Source organism: Odocoileus virginianus, chromosome 30 (genome assembly GCF_023699985.2).
Source record: "Odocoileus virginianus isolate 20LAN1187 ecotype Illinois chromosome 30, Ovbor_1.2, whole genome shotgun sequence".
In the NCBI taxonomy this organism is placed as follows: Eukaryota; Metazoa; Chordata; class Mammalia; order Artiodactyla; family Cervidae; genus Odocoileus; species Odocoileus virginianus.
This window is the reverse complement of record NC_069703.1, coordinates 32,463,965-32,483,577: the sequence shown is the minus strand read 5'-3', so window position 1 is coordinate 32,483,577 and position 19,613 is coordinate 32,463,965. Positions and strand designations below refer to the sequence as shown.

Here is a 19,613-nt window from a genome sequence, read left to right as displayed (position 1 = left end):
CAATATAATTGCTCTCATTTGTGCGTTGTCCACCCAAGGGTATGGGATTTGGTTATATCATGTGTCTGCCCCTCCTACCCATCTTGTAGTTCCTTCTTTACATCTTTAATTGTATAAAATCTTTTCTGGTAGTCACCAGTCTTTTTCATCGATGTTTTTTTTTTTTCTAGACAGTTGAGATTTTGATGTTTGTAAGGGTAGGTAAGTTCACTCTTTTTTGCTCTGCCATCTTATCTACTCTTAAGAAATGAATTTTAAACTGTACAGAGAAGTATTGAAGACAGCCCCAGATACTGTTACCTCTTTTACGTGTTGTACTCTATTTTTTTAAAAAAATGAACTCTTCCAGTGGGCCCACATCTACCAATCTCCCTTCAGGCTAGTAACTTCAAATTTAATATATACGTTTTAAACAAAATAGATTCTCAAGTAATCTTTATAAAGAGAATTCACTTTTTTAATACTATCAAGTATGTGTTATCTTGTCATACTTACTTTAAATAAGCTTCCTTAACAGTCTGTTTGAAAAGTGAAATTTTGTTTTTCTTCTGCTGGAACTTTGATTTTAAAAAATTTAGTGTGGGGAGGGAATTTAGCAATGAAATAAATCATGAATTATTGCAGCAATGTGATGTTGCCAATAAACCCTAATCTTTTAACTCTGATCATCTTTATTATTTTACATTTTGATAGCAATTGACCTTCCAGACTGATTTTTATAAATTTTCACTCCTGCCAGTAGTGAAAGTGACTGAAATGCAGTGATTTTGAAATTCCTTAAACATAGTCTCAGCAGAGTAGATCATGTTACCTAAGAAGAGATGAAAGTTGAGGTTAGCTAAAATTTTCGATTATTCTAAATTAAAATTAATCTGAAGCAAGATTAAAGTATTGATGCGTATTAGTGTGTTATTTTCTTGGTCCTGTCAGAGGCTTTAGAGAATGCTGAAGTTGGATGACACTGTAAGATCTTTGATTCCTTTTCATTTTACAGCTGAGCATTACCTTTTTTTCTTTGACCTGCAGTGGGCAGCGGGTGAGATCTTAGTTCCTTGACCAGGAATCTAACCTGTGTCCCCTGCACTGGAAGCTTGAAGTTTTTACCACTGGACCCCCAGGGAAGTTCATAGCTATGGAAACTGAGTACTTTCCTAGCATTCTGAGTCTGTGTATTAGATACCTGAATTTAGAACTATGAGTTAACCAGCCAACTATGAGTCATTCGTTTCTTAGAAATCTTTATACATGAAATCTTCCTAGCGCTTTGTTGATGGAAAAATGTCTGTGCAGTTGTCTATATAATATGGTTGAAGGTATTTTAATCTTAGATTAAAAAACTCTCTGATCTATACAGATTTATAGATACTTATAGATATCATCAGTCTTTTACTGTCTTAAGAATCTCACCTTCACCGTGTATGTCACTTATTCTGGTGACCTTCTTTCAGCAGATACCCCCTTTTCAATCAGTTATTCATTTCCCAGACTGTTGAAATAGTTAATATTTTATTTCTTTCTGTTAAATGTGACACAGTATACAGATCTTTCTTTCCCGAGTTATATAGATGACTATTTAATAAATGTTAAATAACATAGACTCTTTCCTTTGTTCTAGAGCTGTTTTCAGCCATAGAATCCAACTGAGTCGCTATAGTCGTCCCTCGTTATCCACAAGGGATTGGTTCCAGAACCCCCACAGATAATAAAATCTGCAAATGTTTAAGTCTATAAAAGTCTAAAAAGTAGAATGAGTAGTACAGTCAACTCTGCATATCTGTGGGCCACACATCTGTGGGTACAGAAGAGTGACCATTATTTTCCCTTATAGCTATGATTCCTTCCTAACTGTAAAATTTTAATAATAAAAATTTTTTCCCACTGGAACTAAGAATTCAGAGTAGAATAATTATGGTATTACTATCCATTTGTCAGTGATTCAGAGTTGAAAATAGAAACTCTCTTCATTTTTTACATATAGAAATATTATTTTAGTGGTCTTCATTTAGGAGAAATTGTGGAATGTGAGTACTTTCATGGTTTATGATGAATAGGTGAAATAATATTATTTTCTATGTTTTTATCTGTTATTTTGTACATCATATATAGTCTTATATAAATTGCACATTGTACATCATGAAAAGCAGTTAGTTAAATGACATTATAAATAATAGATGTTTGAACTCATATTTCGTTTTATGTTCCTACTCTGTGAGACATACTAATTCAAAAATATTTTTCATAAACTCCCACTTTTAAGTGGCCCTATCTACCCCGAATTTTCCCCTACCCTCCAAAAAAATAAAAGTCAGATTGTGCAGGGAGCTCTGCTCTGATAGCTCTGGTAGAATTTGATGTAGACGATTATAGCTATGAAAAATTGACCTTAGATCTCCGAGGAGAGATACTGCTTTCTTGTGTGGCTGTTGTGTAACCCTCAAGTCCAGAACAAATACCTAACTGGAATATGAGGTAGATTGAATGTTCCTGTTCTTTCTTGTGTAATTCTTGTTCCCTCTAAGTTGGAAAATGGCTGCAGTGTTTTTCAACCTACTCTGCTAGGATTTTGATGGACATTTTTATTCCATATACTGGCTGAGTGCAAAGAAGAGTTTTCTCTTACCTGTGAAAAGCCAGATGTTTTACTCAGCTTTCTGCCTCTGAGAATATATCATCCTTGACCCAGAAAAGACATTTTAAGGTGAAAGTTCCTTTAAAGGCTTTCCAAGTTGAATTTCACCTGTGATTATTTGGACAAAAGAATCACCATTCTGGATTGTTTTCTTGAATCAGTAACTGATTTTAAAACCCATCATGTTTTGTTTGTCCTGGTTTTGACTGATGAACTATCAATACTTTGCTAGATAATTTATAAATGAAGCTGGCCAAGTCCCATTGGTCTTGACTGAGAAGATGCTGAATTCCTTCTCAGATGTGACATCTGTCGTTAGGTTGAAAGCCTGTCCTTAGAAGGAACACTGGAGGATGCATTGTGCTGATAATTGTTATGCAGTCTTCTCTTGCTGTGGTTAATATTAATCATCTCTTTTCCCTCCCCTTTCTTGCTGCCTCTTTTCCTTTTCTTCCTTGTCTTCCCATATACTTTTTGAATTTATTAAACTGGCCTATATATTTTTTCCTTTCCTTCCTTGTTTGTTTGTTGTTTGTTTCTGTTTCTTTGATTTTGTGACCTCCTGCCTTCTTTGTCCCCCCCACTTGCTTGGGCTCCGTGTTGCTAGTTTTTCTGTTCGCACGCTCATTACCGCCCTTTCTTGTACTTCACATCCCAGCAGCTGCCCAGCCAGGGCCCCGAACACAGCCCTGCGGCCTGTGGGACTGTGGAGAGCGCGCGTCTTGCTGCCAGCGCCCCTGTCACCGCGGCGAGCGACCAGAAGCAAGGTTTGTGCACCACTGCTCTCCTCCCTCTCACCTTTAGTCTCTTTTTCTAAAAAACGTGATCGTGTTGCCTCACCATGTAAGTGTGAGAGTTAGACATGTGAGGGTTATCTAGAATCCCCACTTTCATAACGGAGTTTTAAGGTAGAAAATAAAAGTGTTCCGCCTCTAAGAAAGTAAAGTAGATATGGTACGATGACTAAAAGTTTTTCCTATGTTTTGTTAACGCCTCACTGTCAAATGCATATTTATGGGTGTAAGCTTAGCTGCCTTAAATGGTTTCTTTTGGAACAAGATTGGGGAAGATAAATCAATGTATATATTGCTTCATAAGAAAAGCAGTTTCTGTTTGTAAGTTTAGCATGTTCATATGTATCTTACTGTTTTTAAAAACATAAAACATTCCTTCTTACAAGCTTGGCTTCTGTAGCCTCAGTTGAAGGTAATACTGAGTTCAGATCCTGACTGCATCCGGCAGTATTTGGTCTGAGTCATTATGATGAGTCATTATGCTGAATATCTTAATTTCTTCATTTACTAAATGGAATGAGGAATAGCTTCCTTATAGAGTTGTTATGGGGACATGCCAAGCATTGAAAAAACACTTAGTAAATTACAATCTAGTAAATTTGCAAACTGTGGAATTGGAGAATACTCTCGAGAATCCCTTGGACTGCATGGAGATCAAACTAGTCAATTCTAAAGGAAATCATCCCTGAATATTCATTGGAGGGACTGATGCTGAAGCTAAAGCTGCAATACTTTGGCCACCTGATGTGAAGAGCTGACTCGTTGAAAAAGACCCTGATTCTGGGTAAGACTGAAGGCAGGAGGAGAAGGGAACAACAGAAGATGAGATGGTTGGATGACATCACTGACTCAGTGGACGAGTTTGAGCAAGCTCTGGGAGATGGTGATGGACAGAGAGGCCTGTTGTGCTGCAGTCCATGGGGTCGCAGAGAGACACGACTGAGCAACGGAACAACAACGTCACCATCGTTGTCATTATCCGGAACCACACTGAAGTCTCCCGTTGTAACCCTGGACATGAGAGGCCAAACGTGTGCTGAAAGAAGTACACATGGTACCTCTTGGGTTAAAAGTAGGAAACTTGAAGGGAAATCTCATGCCAGAAAGTGGGATATCATAGCCTCTCCTTCTTTCCTGCCTAGTTGGATTTAGGTTGACCTTTTAGCTAAAATTGGGAGAATTCATTAGGTACAGGAGGAAGCAAGTTACTTTGTTCATGCTTTTATAATGTTTCTGACTTTATTCTAAGAATGATTAAAATCATATGTGTTTTCTATTTTCTTGAATTACTTATTCTTCCAAACACCTTACTATTCTGTAGCTGATGTGTACTTTCTATACTTTCTAAAAATTCTTCATTAAAAAGCATTGGGTTTGGCAAATAATGAAAATGGAGGTATTTAGTAGTAGTGTTTTTTCACTGGACTGCAAGTTAATCACTCTCACAAACTTGTAATGCATGGTTTTGATGTTATTTTACAGTATGAAAAAGTAGTATGGTATTCTTTCCCTTTAGTATTCAGTAACCTAGTATTCTTGAACAGAGACAAGTCCTAAATTTTGTTTTATGAAATAGTTGTAAATCACAACATAAGTAACATATCCTAAACCGGAATGCTTCCACAAGTTGCACTGTCAAATACTTCTTTCAGCAGTGTTCAGAGTTGGAGACTCATACATGTTTAAAGTTAAATTTTTTAGTATTAAAACCATTCACCTTGCAGGAGGGCAGTTTGTAAGTATTGTGAAAGGCTAGTTCCTATTGATCAAGCAGTCTTGAGTCAGCATTCAGATTACTTTCAGTCTGAGGTTAAGAATTTTCAGGGTTCAAGATGTCATTTCTTTTGCATGGTCATAATCTTTTTTGCTAGTTATAACTATGCTAAACATAATTAAGAATTACCATGCAGAGAGGCCTTAAAATCCTTTCTTTATGCTGGCTTTCTCTGTAGGTTGATCCTTGGTACAAAGAATTCATATTTTGATGGTGGTAGCTCTGACCTAAGATTTTTGGATTAGGAGATACCTGTGTATCTTGTCACATTTAGGCATTGATTTACGGGAGGAGAAATGCAAAATTCTTTGTTTCCTCTCATTTTTTTTCTTTTATGCCTAGTGGAAATTTGAATAATAAAATCAACATTTCAAATTGTTGTTTGATGTGGCTTTGGGTGAATTAAAAAACGTTTGACATTACCTTGATGAAAGAGTAACTTCCATTTTAAATATATTTCATAGGGCTTAACAGTAACTTTTGGGGACTACTGCTGTCTTCCTCTAGTACTAACTATTCTCCAGAAAACTCAGTAATACTGATTTTCTGTTTTTAATTCTGTCCATAACTTGTCAAAATATATAATAGTTTTCAGAATAGTTTTCTTTTTTAAACTAAATATATGTAATTCAAATAATATTAGAAAGAGTTCATCACTTTTCAGATAATTTTTTTTACAGTTAAAAGTTTTTTTAAAAGTTTCTCAACTGTAGATTCGTTTTGAAATTAAAGTAGGATACAAAACTGCACTGTTTTCAAAAGTTGTTACATTATCCTCAGAAACAATAGATTCTGTATTCTACGTTCAGATTGGTTTTTCTCTTTTGATGGAAATATTACTAACGGTTTGTACTGGGATCCCATTTCATCCCCAAAGTCTCCCACTAGTTTGATTCACTTTAATACTTCTTTTTCCATAAACTTGCCTTCTCCCCTTCTGAATTGGAAGAATTTAGAATTTGAAATCATTTTCAGTTTCTTACACTTTTAATTTTTAAAATCCTATCTGTGAATTAACATAATAGTTTTTATTCCACTGGTGATTGTAAGACTTAAAGGACATTAAGTATATATGGCATTTTACCTGTTTCCTGGCTCATATTAAGTGCTTAATAAATACTAGCTGCCTTAATGGTCTGGTTTTCTGTTTCTGATGTGAACAGCTGGACTAGTTACATGCAGACTGAGTTTTCAAATATGTCATTTCCCATTTGTTTTGGTACTTGATAAAAAAGACCGGGAAGATCTCAACTTGATTTGTATCAATAGAAAGACTGTTGAGTGAATTAAAATCGTGAGTCAGTGTTGATAGTGTAGAGACACCGCTTAAATGATTGAACAGTGCTTGAAAAAGTGCATTCAGGCCAGTGTATTGAGGATATGGTATGTATAATTAAATACAAATAAAAGTTACCTGTGCTTTAGTAATGTTTTAAAAGCACTTGATATAGAGTAGATATGCAATGAATGGTATTCTGTTGTAAATTCAACCAGTTGTTATACCAGTGTAGCTCAATAAGGTCGCTTTGGAAATTCAGGATGAGACTGTTCTCTGTCAAATGAGACTGTCCCTCAAATCCCAGAATACTTCGCTTTCCTGGTCTCTCCCCCAGTAAGTGATAGTAACACTCATATGTGGAGCTCCTGACAGCCAAAGGGTGCCCATTTAGGAGACTGGTTGCACCACCCTGTGAGAATAAAAGGGAGCAGTTTTTTCCTTTTTATAAATTTTACATTCATTATAGAAACTGTGGTTAAGCAGAAAGAAAAATTATCTATCTCATTATTCACAGACATTATCAATAATAACCTGTATATAATTCTAGGCTTTCTCATATGGATATATGTTAGTATTATATTTTTTCCTGTTGTTTTTAGCAGTAGTTTATTCTCTACATGCAATTTTGTGCCCTGTTTTTTTAAAAAAGTGTCTTTTATTATAAACACCTTTCTGTATCATTAAATACTCTTTTAAAAGCTTATTTTAAATGATTGTGATAATATGCCATTATATTCCCAGGCCATTATTTCTTTAACAAATCCCTCATTGATAGACATTTATTTTTCTATTTTTGCTATTATAAATATTATTGCTTTAGATATTCTACACCTCTGTCTTTGCTCACTCTTCAGTGATTATTTTCTTAAAAAAATTCTTCAAGATGAAATTCCCACAGATTCCTAAAAATGGTCAAATAGTATAAACACTTTGAATACAGTGTATTAGATTTCAAACTGTCATGGCTCTGCAAAGCATACTCTTAATAGTAAAAGTTCTTAGAGAAATAAAATTAGTGTTCTTTGTGATCTGTTGTTTCTTTCAGCTTTCTGTATTAAAACCTTAGAATTCATTAAAGTACTTAATTCAGAATAAGGAGCTCACAAAAATAATTTAAAAATTTTGTTTCTAGTTTTCTTTATTAATGTTAGGTATTTCTTAACAGTATATAGAAGTTTCACAAGTCTGCTTTTGTTTGATTTTTTTTTACTTTCATAAATTAATAATTGAATTGATATGCTCTTATTAATGTGAGATTTGCTATTTTCTAATGTTCCATTCAGTGGCTATTAAGGGTGGTTAGTATTCTGATGTGCTTTCAAAGTGGCATCTTATAATGTAGGGGACCCTTGTAAGCAGTTATTCCAGTGAACTGGAAATGTTTGGGGATATTTTAATAAATACATATTACATGTAATAAATATAATAGATGTATTTCTTTGAAATGTTTTTGCCTCTTGCCCAGGCAACTTAGTCTGAGGTATTTGGCTTTGAGAACTGACTGACCTTATTTCTCCATTATAGTAAATAGGCAGAGTTTTAGAAACACTGGACGCTAAGCCCATCAATTAAAGTGAATTTTAAAGCCAATAAAAGTAGTTGCAGTGAATGAATTAGCCTTTAACAGTTTAATTTTGCCATCTGTTTATCTGATTAATGAGAATATTTTCTTTGACAGGCTTACTTGAAATTTATTGTAAACACTCAGTTTCACTGATGCATAAAGATTTAAAGATTTTTGGCAGAGAAAGTTAAGTCCCTTCCAGTTTAGTTTGTCTTTTAGCAGCGCTTAAAATTTTTCTTTGCATTTGGTGAACATACTCATGAGTATCTGTTTTTACCACTGGAGCCTGTTTGGTTTCCAGTCTTGTACTTCCTAAAGAGAACAATCTAAGTCTCCTCTGATTTTATCTTCCTAGGCATGAATCACATGTTTATTTACCTGGAATTTTAAAATATGGAAATTTTCATGAGTTAGCATTTCTTTCATTTTTCTGGTACCTTTATTGTGATTATTGATTTATCACTCTTACTCTCATTCTTTCTCTGTATGTAGACGCACATTTTATGTATTATTCTTATATAAAGTGTTTTTTTTTTATTGGACTTAGTAGTCTGAATATTAACTTTGGTTTCTCCTTAAAGAATATATTTTTTTTTAACAACTGAAGATATAAGATAAATCTCTGGTTTTATTCCTTAACACTATTTCTGGTTATATGCCTCTTTTAAGAAATATAAGTTAAATTAATATCTCAATGAATTTTTTTGTTCAGGAACTTGGTTTCCCTCATAATAGATTTCATTGGTAATAAATGACACCATGATAATTTTTCTTGAAATAATTTTTTATGCAAGTAATACATGTTCTTTATAAAAATCTCCCACATGCAGAAATATGTAGAATAAAAATAATACCTGTCTCTAATTTAATCTCTAGTTATTTACCCTTAAACTGTCCTTCCCTGCCAGTATAGTGTATCCTTGGTAGAAAAATTTTACACAGAAGATCTCTCTACCTTAAAGAAAAGCCCTGTTCTCATCCCAGGAATTGTTTCCTTTTAGTTTTGATGAGATTTTCATTGTATTCTTAATACAATCATTTGGTGAATTAAGTCCTCTTACTTCGAAATAAACTTTACATGTGTTAGAGGTTAAGTGGTAACAGAAAACAGAAAAGAAGTGTGCAGTGTTTTTGGAGTGGCAAATAATGGTTTGATCTGTCTTCTGCTGCTCATGTTTTAGAATAAGAGATTAAAAGAATTATCCCCAAATAATACAATATAATCTTTGATCCAAAAATTATTCTTAAATCGCTTTCTTTTTTTCTTCCCCAGAAGAGAAGCCCAAAGCAGATCCAGTGTTAAAGACTCCTTCCCCAGTCCTTAGGCTAGCCCTTAGTGGAGAGAAGAAGGAACAAGCAGGTCCGACGTCTGAGATTACTGCAACAGAATCCATACCAGAGCTTCCTCTGCCTCCGTCACCTACTGCTCTTTCTCCACTTGCTCGAAGTACAGTTACTCCTCCCGCCTCTGTTGCTCTTAGTAGCCAACCAGTATTCACCAGTGCAGTTGATGACAGGTGTGAACTCTCTTCCTCAAAAGAAGATGCAATTCCTATACCCAGCCCAACATCTTTCACAGAAGCATCAGATCCTTTACCAACAGATGAAATTGATGATGATATATGCAAGAAATCTTGTAGTGTAGCACCAAATGATATTCCACTGATTTCTAGTACTAACCTAATTAATGAAATGAATGGAGTTAATGAAAAATTACCAGCCACAGAAAGCATTGTGGAAATAGTAAAACAGGAGGTGTTACCACTGACTCTTGAATTGGAGATTTTGGAAAATCCCCCCGAAGAAATGAAAGTGGAGTGTGTCCCAACACCCGTCGCCCCTTCCATAGTTCCCTGCTTTTCTCCGTCTCCTCCGACTCCTCCAGCTTCTCCTCCTCCCACACCAGTTACCGTTGCTACTGCCGCCACTAGTGTTAGTACTAGTAGCGGTCCCACCGGAGTCCAGAGAGTCTTCGAAGAGGACGAGAGCATAAGAACTTGCCTTAGTGAAGATGCAAAAGAGGTTCAGAACAAAGTAGAGGTAGAAGCAGATGGGCAAACAGAAGAGATTGTGGATTCTCAGAACTTAAGTTCAAGAAAGAGCCCAGTCCCAGGTAAGTCATCCTGTTATTAATTGTATTATGCTTGCTGAACATGAAAATGCAGCAGTATTTGAGTTATTTTTTAATTGGCTACTTTCCTTGACTTCCAGAAACATCAAATGAATGCTGAAATTCCTAGTCTGATTTCTTCAGTGGTGTGTTTATATTTTAGTGCATCCAGCAATGAGTTACTCCATTGTCTAAAAATGCAAATGAAATATCAAATATACAAAATGCCTCCAAGGTATATGTCACTGTACACGTGTTTTTTGTTTTTGCCTCATTCATAACAGTCGTTTCCTCTGGTGTTAATTTTGTTGCTTTGGGGATGGAAACCAATCAAATCCAGCATGGTCTATAGTTCCAGATCTTGTCTTCTCAGGATTTTAAAACCTAGTCAATCCTTAAATTAAAAGAATTCCTCTGTGCAATACCTCTTCTTTAATCTTGCTTAAGGAAAAGAGCAATTAGAATGTCAAAGGTTTATAACTAGTTCTGGGAAATAAATGTACCCTCTCTGTTTCACAGATAAGTATAATGCTCTTCCATTTTTTTTTAAGTTTCATTTTTCTTGTAATATTAATTTATCATTACTTAATATCATTAGTATGATCAAAGTATTACACGCTTCTGAATTCAGAATTATTTCTTTTCAATGTAGCATCACCTAGAATCGTGGTGATCAAAAGTTATCTGAGACTTATCAACTATTCTTGATTCAGTAGCCGATAAGAATATGGCTTTTAACGAGTCAACATAGCCTGTCTTCTAGACATTGCTCTGTATTGTATAATTTGCTCTTTGTGTACCTGTCAAGTTACTCAATTTGACAAATGAGTGCTCTCCTTGCAGCTGATCTAGATATGTACTGGGGATGTTTTCGTCACCCACATCCGTGATATTTATTACCTATTCTGACCTGTCTAATAGGGAAATTTGGCAAGTCAAGTTTAAGATGTGGCTTTCCCACCTAACTCAGTTCTCAAGGTAATTCCCTTATGAAAGTCTGAGAGAGGTATCTGGTTCCTTGGAATTGTAGAACATCTAGTTCCACAGTGAACCAGAGCAGGAAAACAATGCCAGGCAGTTGGGACTGGGAGAAATTTATCATAAATGTTTATGAACCACCTATTTCCTCAATAGACTGGCCTCCATAACCATCAATATTCATACTGTCATCACTGTTATAGGAATCTTCTTCCTTGGTAGGGCAATGATGTGGGGCTTTTTCATTACTCTTTGAAAAAACAGTCTTACTTTTGGTGTGGCTGCAGGTGAGTGCCCCTCCAAAGAACATTCGTTTGTTGGAGAATAGTAATTTGTTTGACCCTTGATTTTTTTTCCCCCCTTCATTTACCCACCTGTGAGTTGTCATTCAACAACTAGTGATATGGTAGTTCCAAAAGTTGGAGAGGCTATTGAAGACAAATATTTTAAAATATCCAAACAAATAATAGAACGGAAAAGCAGGCATAGGGAATACAAGTCAAAGATATAAACTATATCTCAGAACTGAAATAAGTATAAAGCAGAATTCTACATTGATGTACTACTTACACTCATCCCTGATATTCATTCTTTTAAGCAGTTTGTCACTTAAGTGGCCTTATATTATAAGACAGCTCCCCTGGATAAATGGGCAAACAGAATTTAGGTCTAAGTAATCTTTATACCATGGTTTATTTTTTTTTCCAAAATGCAGATTGCTCTTGGAATTAGTAATGTTAGTTACCAGCACCTTTGTTCAGCTGTAAACCAGAAGATAACAAAAAGAAAAACCATCTTTTGCATGATTAGGGACGAGGTAGATGTTGGTGTTGTCAGGAAGTAAAGTGTCTTGGCATTTTTCTAGTTTCGTGATATTTCACCTATAAATGTATTTTGGAGGAACTAGAAGTTCAAAGTTTCCCTTTTATATCTTATATTCTTCAGAATCCAAAGTAAATGAACCTCAAGAACCCATATACCTCTAGCATTTTTTTAAATTGTAATGCTACCAAAAGCATTCCTGACCCTGTCATTTCGGCGTTACTGTTTGTTACCGCTACGAAAGTTAGCAGTGGACACGAGCTCACCGTCCTTTTTGCCCGCCTCAGGTTGCCACGCGCTTAATGACTGCGGTCGTCGTTGCGCTCACTCATTCAGTACGCTCCGTTTACTTTGAGAGGTTATTAAAATCATAACACTTTGGCTCAGTGTCAGCCTTTTGTTGTTGACTTTTGAAAATAGCTCTTATTTTCTCTGCCTGAGGATGAGCACTTTAAAGCAGGGTTCAGAAACCACTTGCTTTTGACAGGTGTGATGCATCGAAGTATATAGTAGTTGGTACAGAGGTACTTATTTAAAGCGGTAAAGTCAGACATAAGGGGTATGGTCCATTACTTCTGATGGGAAACATTTTCTTGCAACTATTAGGTTGATTGGCACAAACTGCAGCAATTCTGGCTACTTAGGGGTTGCACAGAAAGCCCTATGAAATGAAAATTGTTTGTACCTTCCGGGTATGCAGAAAAGCCTCAGAGATGGGGGAGACATTTGATTACCTGATTTGTACAATCACTTCAACAGTTTAAATGTGAAAAAAAATCTGTATTAACTGATATAAGTCTTAGGAATTTTTATTATGGGTTTTGTTATACTTGGTGAGGGAAGAAGAGAGAATTTCAGAATTTGTGCAAAAACGTTCCCCACTTACTCATTCAGGAATTCATTTTGTGCAGTTTCATGAGTGCAGATGTTGTATAACATGCATGCTGTGTAACATGAATTTTTTCACTCTTAAAAACTATAGTGATTTTTTTCTTCTACTTTTCTTATCTCGACTTGATACAAAACTGCTATTTGAAATTCTTTCAGCAGAAGGTAGTGTCTGATCTGTCTTCTGGCTTTGTTCATGGTGTGTTACTTCTTGGCATATTTTATAAATTTGTTTAATGAATTTATTTTCAGCTCAACTTTGCTGGATGTGTATATTGAAGGCAGGTCCTCCCAAAGCAGATTTTTGTTTATTTGTTACTGCATGTCTTGGGGAGAGCATTAACTGGTATGTAATCTGAGTTTTGTCCTAAACCAACCTTGATACCACAGAGTAAATGCATTCCCTGTGTATACTAATGTTTAGGATAATGGAATCTCTGCCACCTAGTTGAAACAAAACTTCTTTCTTTGTCATCACTCTGGGTTGGTTCACTGGTTTATTTTGGTCTCTGTTCTAGCATCATTTTTACTCTTGTCAGAGAAGTATTAGAGCTTTTTATGAGAATTCCAGTTCCAAATCCCTGCTTTGTAGAAATTCAAGCTCTTATCTCTCTCACGTGGGTGTTCAGATGTAAACTTTTTTATGGAGACATACACGGCAAAGTAGGAAGTCAAGAGATAACCTGGAATAACAGGCATGTTTGCCCTTGGAGTACAAAATCAAGCAGGATGAAGGCTAACAGAACTTGCCATTAGAACACACTGGTCATAGCAAACACCATCTTCCAACAACACAAGAGACAACTCTACACATGGACATCACCAGATGGTCAATAGCAAAATCGGATTGATTATATTATTTGCAGCCAAAGATGGAGAAGCTCTATACAGTGAGCAAGAACAAGACTGGGAGTTGACTGTGGCTTATATCATGAACTCCTTATTGCAAAATTCTGACTTAAATTGAAGAAAGTAGGGAAAACCGCTAGACCATTCAGGTATGACCTAAATCAAATCCCTTATGATTATACAGTGGAAGTGACAAACAGATTCAAGGGATTAGATCTGATAGAGTGTCTGAAGAATTGTGGACAGAGGTTTCTAACATTGTATAGGAAGCAGTGATGAAAATCACCCCCTAGAAAAGAAATGCAAAAAGGCAAAATGGTTGTCTAAGGAAGCCTTACAAGTAGCTGAGAAAAGAAGAGAAGCAAAATGCAAAGGAGAAAGGAAAGAAGTACCCATCTGAATGCAGAGTTCCAAAGAATAGCAAGGAGAAATTAGAACCTTCCTAAGAGATCAGTGCAAAGAAGTAGAGGAAAACAATAGAATGGGAAAGACTAGAGATCTCTTCAAGAAAATTAGAGATACCAAGGGAATATTTCTTGCAAAGATGGGCACAGTAAAGGACAAAAACAGTATGGACCCAAAAGAAGCAGAAGATATACATGTAAATCCATGGCTAATTCATTTCAATGTATGACAAAAACCACTGCAATGTTGTAAAGTAATTAGCCTCCAACTAATAAAAATAAATGGAAAAAAAAAAAAAGGAAGCAGAAGATATTAAGAAGAGGTGGCAAGAATACACAGAAGAACTATATGAAAAAGATCTTAATGACCCAGATAACCACGATGGTGTGATCACTCACCTAGAGCCAGACATCCTGGAATGTGAAGTCAAGTGGGCCTTATTAAGCATCACTATGAAGAAAGCTAGTGAATTTGATGGAATTACAGCTGAGCTATATCAGATCCTCAAAGTTGATGCTGTGAAAGTGCTGCACTCAGTATGCCAGTAAATTTGGAAAACTCAGCAGTGGCCACAGGACTGGAAAAGGTCAGTTTTCATTCCAGCCCCAAAGAAAGATAGTGCCAAAAAATGTGCAAACTACTGCACAGTTGCCCTCATCTCATATGCTAGCAAAATAATGTTCAAAATTCTCCAAGCTAAACTCCCAACAGTGTGTGAACCAAGAACTTCCAGATGTTTAAGCTGGATTTAGAAAAGGCAGAGGAACCAGAGGTCAAATTGCTTCCAATGTCTGTTGGATCATAGAAAAAGCAAGAGAGTTCCAGAAAAACATCTACTTCTGCTTCATTGAATGCACTGAAGCCTTTGACTCTGGATCACAACAAATGGTCGAAACCATTTGAAGAGATAGCAATAGAAAACCACCTCACCTGCCACCTAAGAAACCTGCTTGCAGGTCAAGAAGCAACAGTTAGATCTGGACATAAAACAAAGAACTGGTTCTAAATTAGGAAAGGAGTACGTCACGGCTGTATTTTGTCATCCTGCTTATTTAACTCAGAGTATATCATGTGAAATGCCGGGCTGGATGAAGCCCAAGCTGGAATCAGCATTGCTGCGAGAGATATCGATAACCTGAGATTCGCAGATGACACCACGCTTATGTCAGAAAGCAAAGAGAAACTAAAGGGCCTCTTGATGAAAGTGAATGAGGAGAGTGAAAAAGCTGGCTTAAAACTCAACATTCAAAAAACAAAGATCATGGCATCCAGTCCCATCACTTCCTGGCAAATAGATGGTTAACAATGGAAACAATGATAGACTATTTTTGGGGGCTCCAAAATCACTGCAGATGATGATTGCAGACATTTGCTCCTTGGAAGAAAAGTTATGACCAACCTAGACAGCATATTAAAAAGCAGACACATTACCTTGCTGACTAGTCAAAAGCTGTGGTTTTTCCAATGGTCATGTATGCATATAAGAGCTCAACCATAAAGAACGTGAGTTGTGGTGTTGGAGAAGACTTTTGAGAGTCCCTTGGACTGAAAGGAGATCCAACCAGTCCATCCTAAAGGAAGTCATTCCTGAATATTCATTTGAAGGACTGATGCTGAAGCTGAAGTTCCAGTACTTTGGCCACCTGATGAGAAAAGCTGACTCATTAGAAAAGATCCTGACTCTGGGAAAGATTGAAGGCGGGAGGAGAAGGGGACAGCAGAGGACGAGATGGTTGGATTGCATCATCGACTCAATGGACATGAGTTTGAGCAAGCTCTGGGAGTTGGGGATGGACATGGAAGCCTGGCGTGCCGCAGTCCATGGGGTCACAAAGAGCCGGACAGTGTGCAGTTACTGAGCAACAGCACAGCACCCCACACACCCACTGTTGTAGCAGCTGCAGAGGTAGCAACAGCTGACCTTGTTTACGTGGCTTCCGAGAGTTTGCCTCACGTTCGTTTAGGCCCAGCTAAGGTTGAACGCCAGCAAAGGTCCGTCTGGTCAAGGCTAAGGTTTTTCCAGTGGTCGTGTATGGATGTGAGAGTTGGACTGTGAAGAAAGCTGAGCGCCGAAGAATTGATGCTTTTGAACTGTGGTGTTGGAGAAGATTCTTGAGAGTCCCTTGGACTGCAAGGAGATCCAACCAGTCCATCCTAAAGGAGATCAGTCCTAGGTTTTCACTGAAGGACTGATGTTGAAGCTGAAACTCCAATACTTTGGCCACCTCACGCGAAGAGTTGACTCATTGGAAAAGACCCTGATGCTGGGAGGGATTGGGGCCAGGAGGAGAAGGGGATGACAGAGGATGAGATGACTGGATGGCATCACTGACTCGATGGACATGAGTCTGAGTAAACTCCGGGAGTTGGTGATGAACAGGGAGGCCTGGCGTGCTGCGATTCATGGGGTCGCAAAGAGTCGGACACGACTGAGCAACTGAACTGAACTGAATCTGAAAAAGGCTTATTTTAAAAAACATAGCCTGAAGGTCTGCATCAGTAATAGGAAATTTGAAATTTATTCTTTCCTTTCTTTGACTTAAGGTTTCTAAGAAGTATTTGAAATTATTCCTGGAATATTTAGTTACGGGGGCTGAAAATAGATAGATCCCCAGTGGTTTTGAGTGTCCCACGAGCACAGTCATTCCCATAATATGTACCCATGTAACCTAACTTCTCATTCTCTTCTAGAGAAATACCTTCTGAACCTTGCGAATAGACCTTCTTACACATTCCTACATTAGTGTCATTTATCAACACCAGTAGAGCAATTGTTAAAATAAGCTCTGTTTGCTCCCTTTTCTAGAGGCTTGAGTCTGAGTGGTCCTTGCTACTGCTAAGTCGTTTCAGTCGTGTCTGACTCTGTGCGACCCCATAGACGGCAGCCCACCAGGCTCCCCCGTCCCTGGGATTCTCCAGGCAAGAGTACTGGAGTGGGGTGCCATTGCCTTCTCCAATGCACGAAAGTGAAGTCTCTCAGTCATGTCCGACTCTTAGCGACCCCATGGACTGCAGCCTACCAGGCTCTTCCATCCATGGGATTTTCCAGGCAAGAGTACTGGAGTGGGGTGCCATTGTCTTCTCCGTGAGTGATCCTTAGGCATAAGTAAATTAAAATGACTGGATTTTGCCACCTTGTTCATCAGAATATTTTCAACAAAGCTGCCTAAAAAGTACATTTCTCCTCTGTCATTCCTGTATTCTTGTTGCCTTCCACAGTGAAATCTCAAGCATTCTCTGGAGATCACTGTTACTGGGTTAAATTCTGTCTATTATGGAATGAGCCCAGATACCTACCTTATGGTAAAACTTATCCATGAACTCATGTGCCAAGTCTTTCTAGCAAGCATTGTGCACAGGTCCTCTTTGCCTCTTCAAATAGTATACACTTCCCCACTATTTCCAAAGGTTCATTTTTTTGCAACGTTAGCCTTGAAGTTTCATTCATTGGTTATTAATTAACTTCTTATATGTATCTCCATGAATAGACATAGATTCTTTGTTCGGAATTTAGCCCACTTTTCCCCAGACTTAGTAATTAGTCTACTTCCAAAAGAAGTCATTGTTCTTAACTTACTTTTAGACAGAGTAGTCCAGACAGTTTAGGGGAATGTTATTCTCTTTCAGGCAAGCCTAGTCATGCTAAAAGCTTTCTCTTTCTCCAGTATCCATCTTCCCCTTGCACATGGTAGTCTTGAGAAGTATCTTGACAAGGAAATTTTCACTACTAATACAGAAAAATGTGCAAAATGCATTTCCCTCAATATGTGTTTTTTCTCCACTTTTCTATTGCTGTATTATTAGCACTTGGTAATTTAGTTGCAGTCGTAATGAAATCATCTTTTCATGTTTATAAGACCTTTTCTTAGGTATCACGAACATTAATCTTCATGATTTAAAGTTCTTTCTGAGATATAATTATTCTTACTTTGCTATTAACAAAAATAAGCCATGGAAGTAAGTTGGGTTTTTCAGGGTCACAAGAAGAGTTACAACCCAAGCCTTCTTTCATGTCACATTTCTATTGTTCTTTCTGACATGCTGTTTGCATTGTTACAAGGTTCTTTTAACCTTTTCAGGATTTAGGGAGTATACATTTATGCATATTTAAAAGGAGTTGTGAAAGCGCCCTTGTTTCAGCCACAAATAGTTAATGAGGGTCTACTGTGTTCTACATTGTTCTGGGCACTTGCGATTCATCACTGAAGATTTCAGTGATCCCTGCCCTAGTTGTAATATATTAGAAAGTTAAAAGTAGTATAAAAATAACGAAGCAGGGAAAGAAATGCTGGAGGGCCATCAGGTAATACCATTTACAGTGAAAGTGTTAGTCACTCAGTCATGTCTGACCCTTAGTGGTCCCCAGGCTCCTCTGTCCGTGGAACTCTCCAGGCGAGGAATTCTCCAGGCTGAAGTAAGTAGCCATTCCCTTCTCCAGGGGATCTCCCCAAGCCCGGGATTGAAACCGGGTCTCCTGCATCACAGGCAGTTTCTTTACCATCTGAGCCATCAGGGAAGCTCTAATAATGATAAATTTAAATAATATGATTAAAGTTGTATTCCTCTGTAGAAAATGAAATTTGAGCAAAGGTGGAAGAGGAGGAATTATCTGATCTATACTCTTAACCAAATTCTGTGATTTTTCATGTCCACTTTTCCTTTAGAGAACAGTGTTTTACTTTGTCTTTTTTCTTAAATTTCAGTAGGCAGCGCACTGTGGACAGGATTACCTGCTGTGAATTTAAATGCCTGTAGAAGCACATGCTGTCCATCACCAGCCACTCCTTTTTTGACCTCCCTGTTGTAAAGTCATGTAATCACCCTGCCTTCCCCACGCTCAGCAAATGACTTTGTTTCTGTCTTCTGTTTAGAAAATTGAGTGCATGCTGTTTACCGTTTTGTACCTTCTGTTGGAGCTGCAACCCTGTCTCTATCCAAACTTTCATATGAATTTACTAGCTTCCCTTTTCAGTCTCCAGATTTCTTTCTTATTGTGAATATACTGAATTCTCTCTCAGACCATAAACACACCCTTATTCCTATACGTCCATTTAGTTACCACTTAAACTCATGTTTCATCTTGCCCAGTCTTCTCAAGAATAGTCTACCATTCCTGATTTTACTTTGTTCCCTATTACTAATATAGTCTGATTTATGCTCCCAATATGCTATAATATTGGCCTTTTTACCACTTTTAATACTATTGATCATTCTCTTCTTTTTTAATTAGATTTATTTATTGTAATTTACATGCAATAAAATTTTCTTTTTAGCATTAATTTCTGTGAATTTAGACATGTCAAGTCATGTAATCATCACCACAGTTAACATAAACAAGTTTCACCACCCCCAAAAGTTCCCTCATATTTCAGTTATATTCTGCTGATATTATTCAACACTTTGTCCATGGGTAATTTCATCTAATGGTAGATGGCTTCAGTGGTATGTGCTAATGAGTTTTTTTTATCTCCATTCCAACCTCTCTTCTTAGTTTCAGTCTTAGATTTCCAATTGTCTGCCA

General features: G+C 37.0%; 1 protein-coding gene across 24 annotated transcripts in view; it reads left to right on the top strand.

The window, feature by feature from the left end:
* EIF4G3 (eukaryotic translation initiation factor 4 gamma 3) overlaps positions 1-19,613 on the top strand; it is a 348,977-nt gene that overhangs the window by 227,306 nt on the left and 102,058 nt on the right. For 15 of the 24 annotated variants that reach the window (XM_070458865.1, XM_070458863.1, XM_070458861.1 and 12 more), the window contains 2 exons: positions 3,237-3,396; positions 9,314-10,153. In XM_070458865.1, coding sequence (XP_070314966.1) covers positions 3,237-3,396; positions 9,314-10,153 — 1,000 coding nt within the window. The remainder of the gene's footprint in view (positions 1-3,236; positions 3,397-9,313; positions 10,154-19,613) is intronic. The other 9 variants (XM_070458866.1, XM_070458864.1, XM_070458862.1 and 6 more) reach the window with 2 other exon arrangements.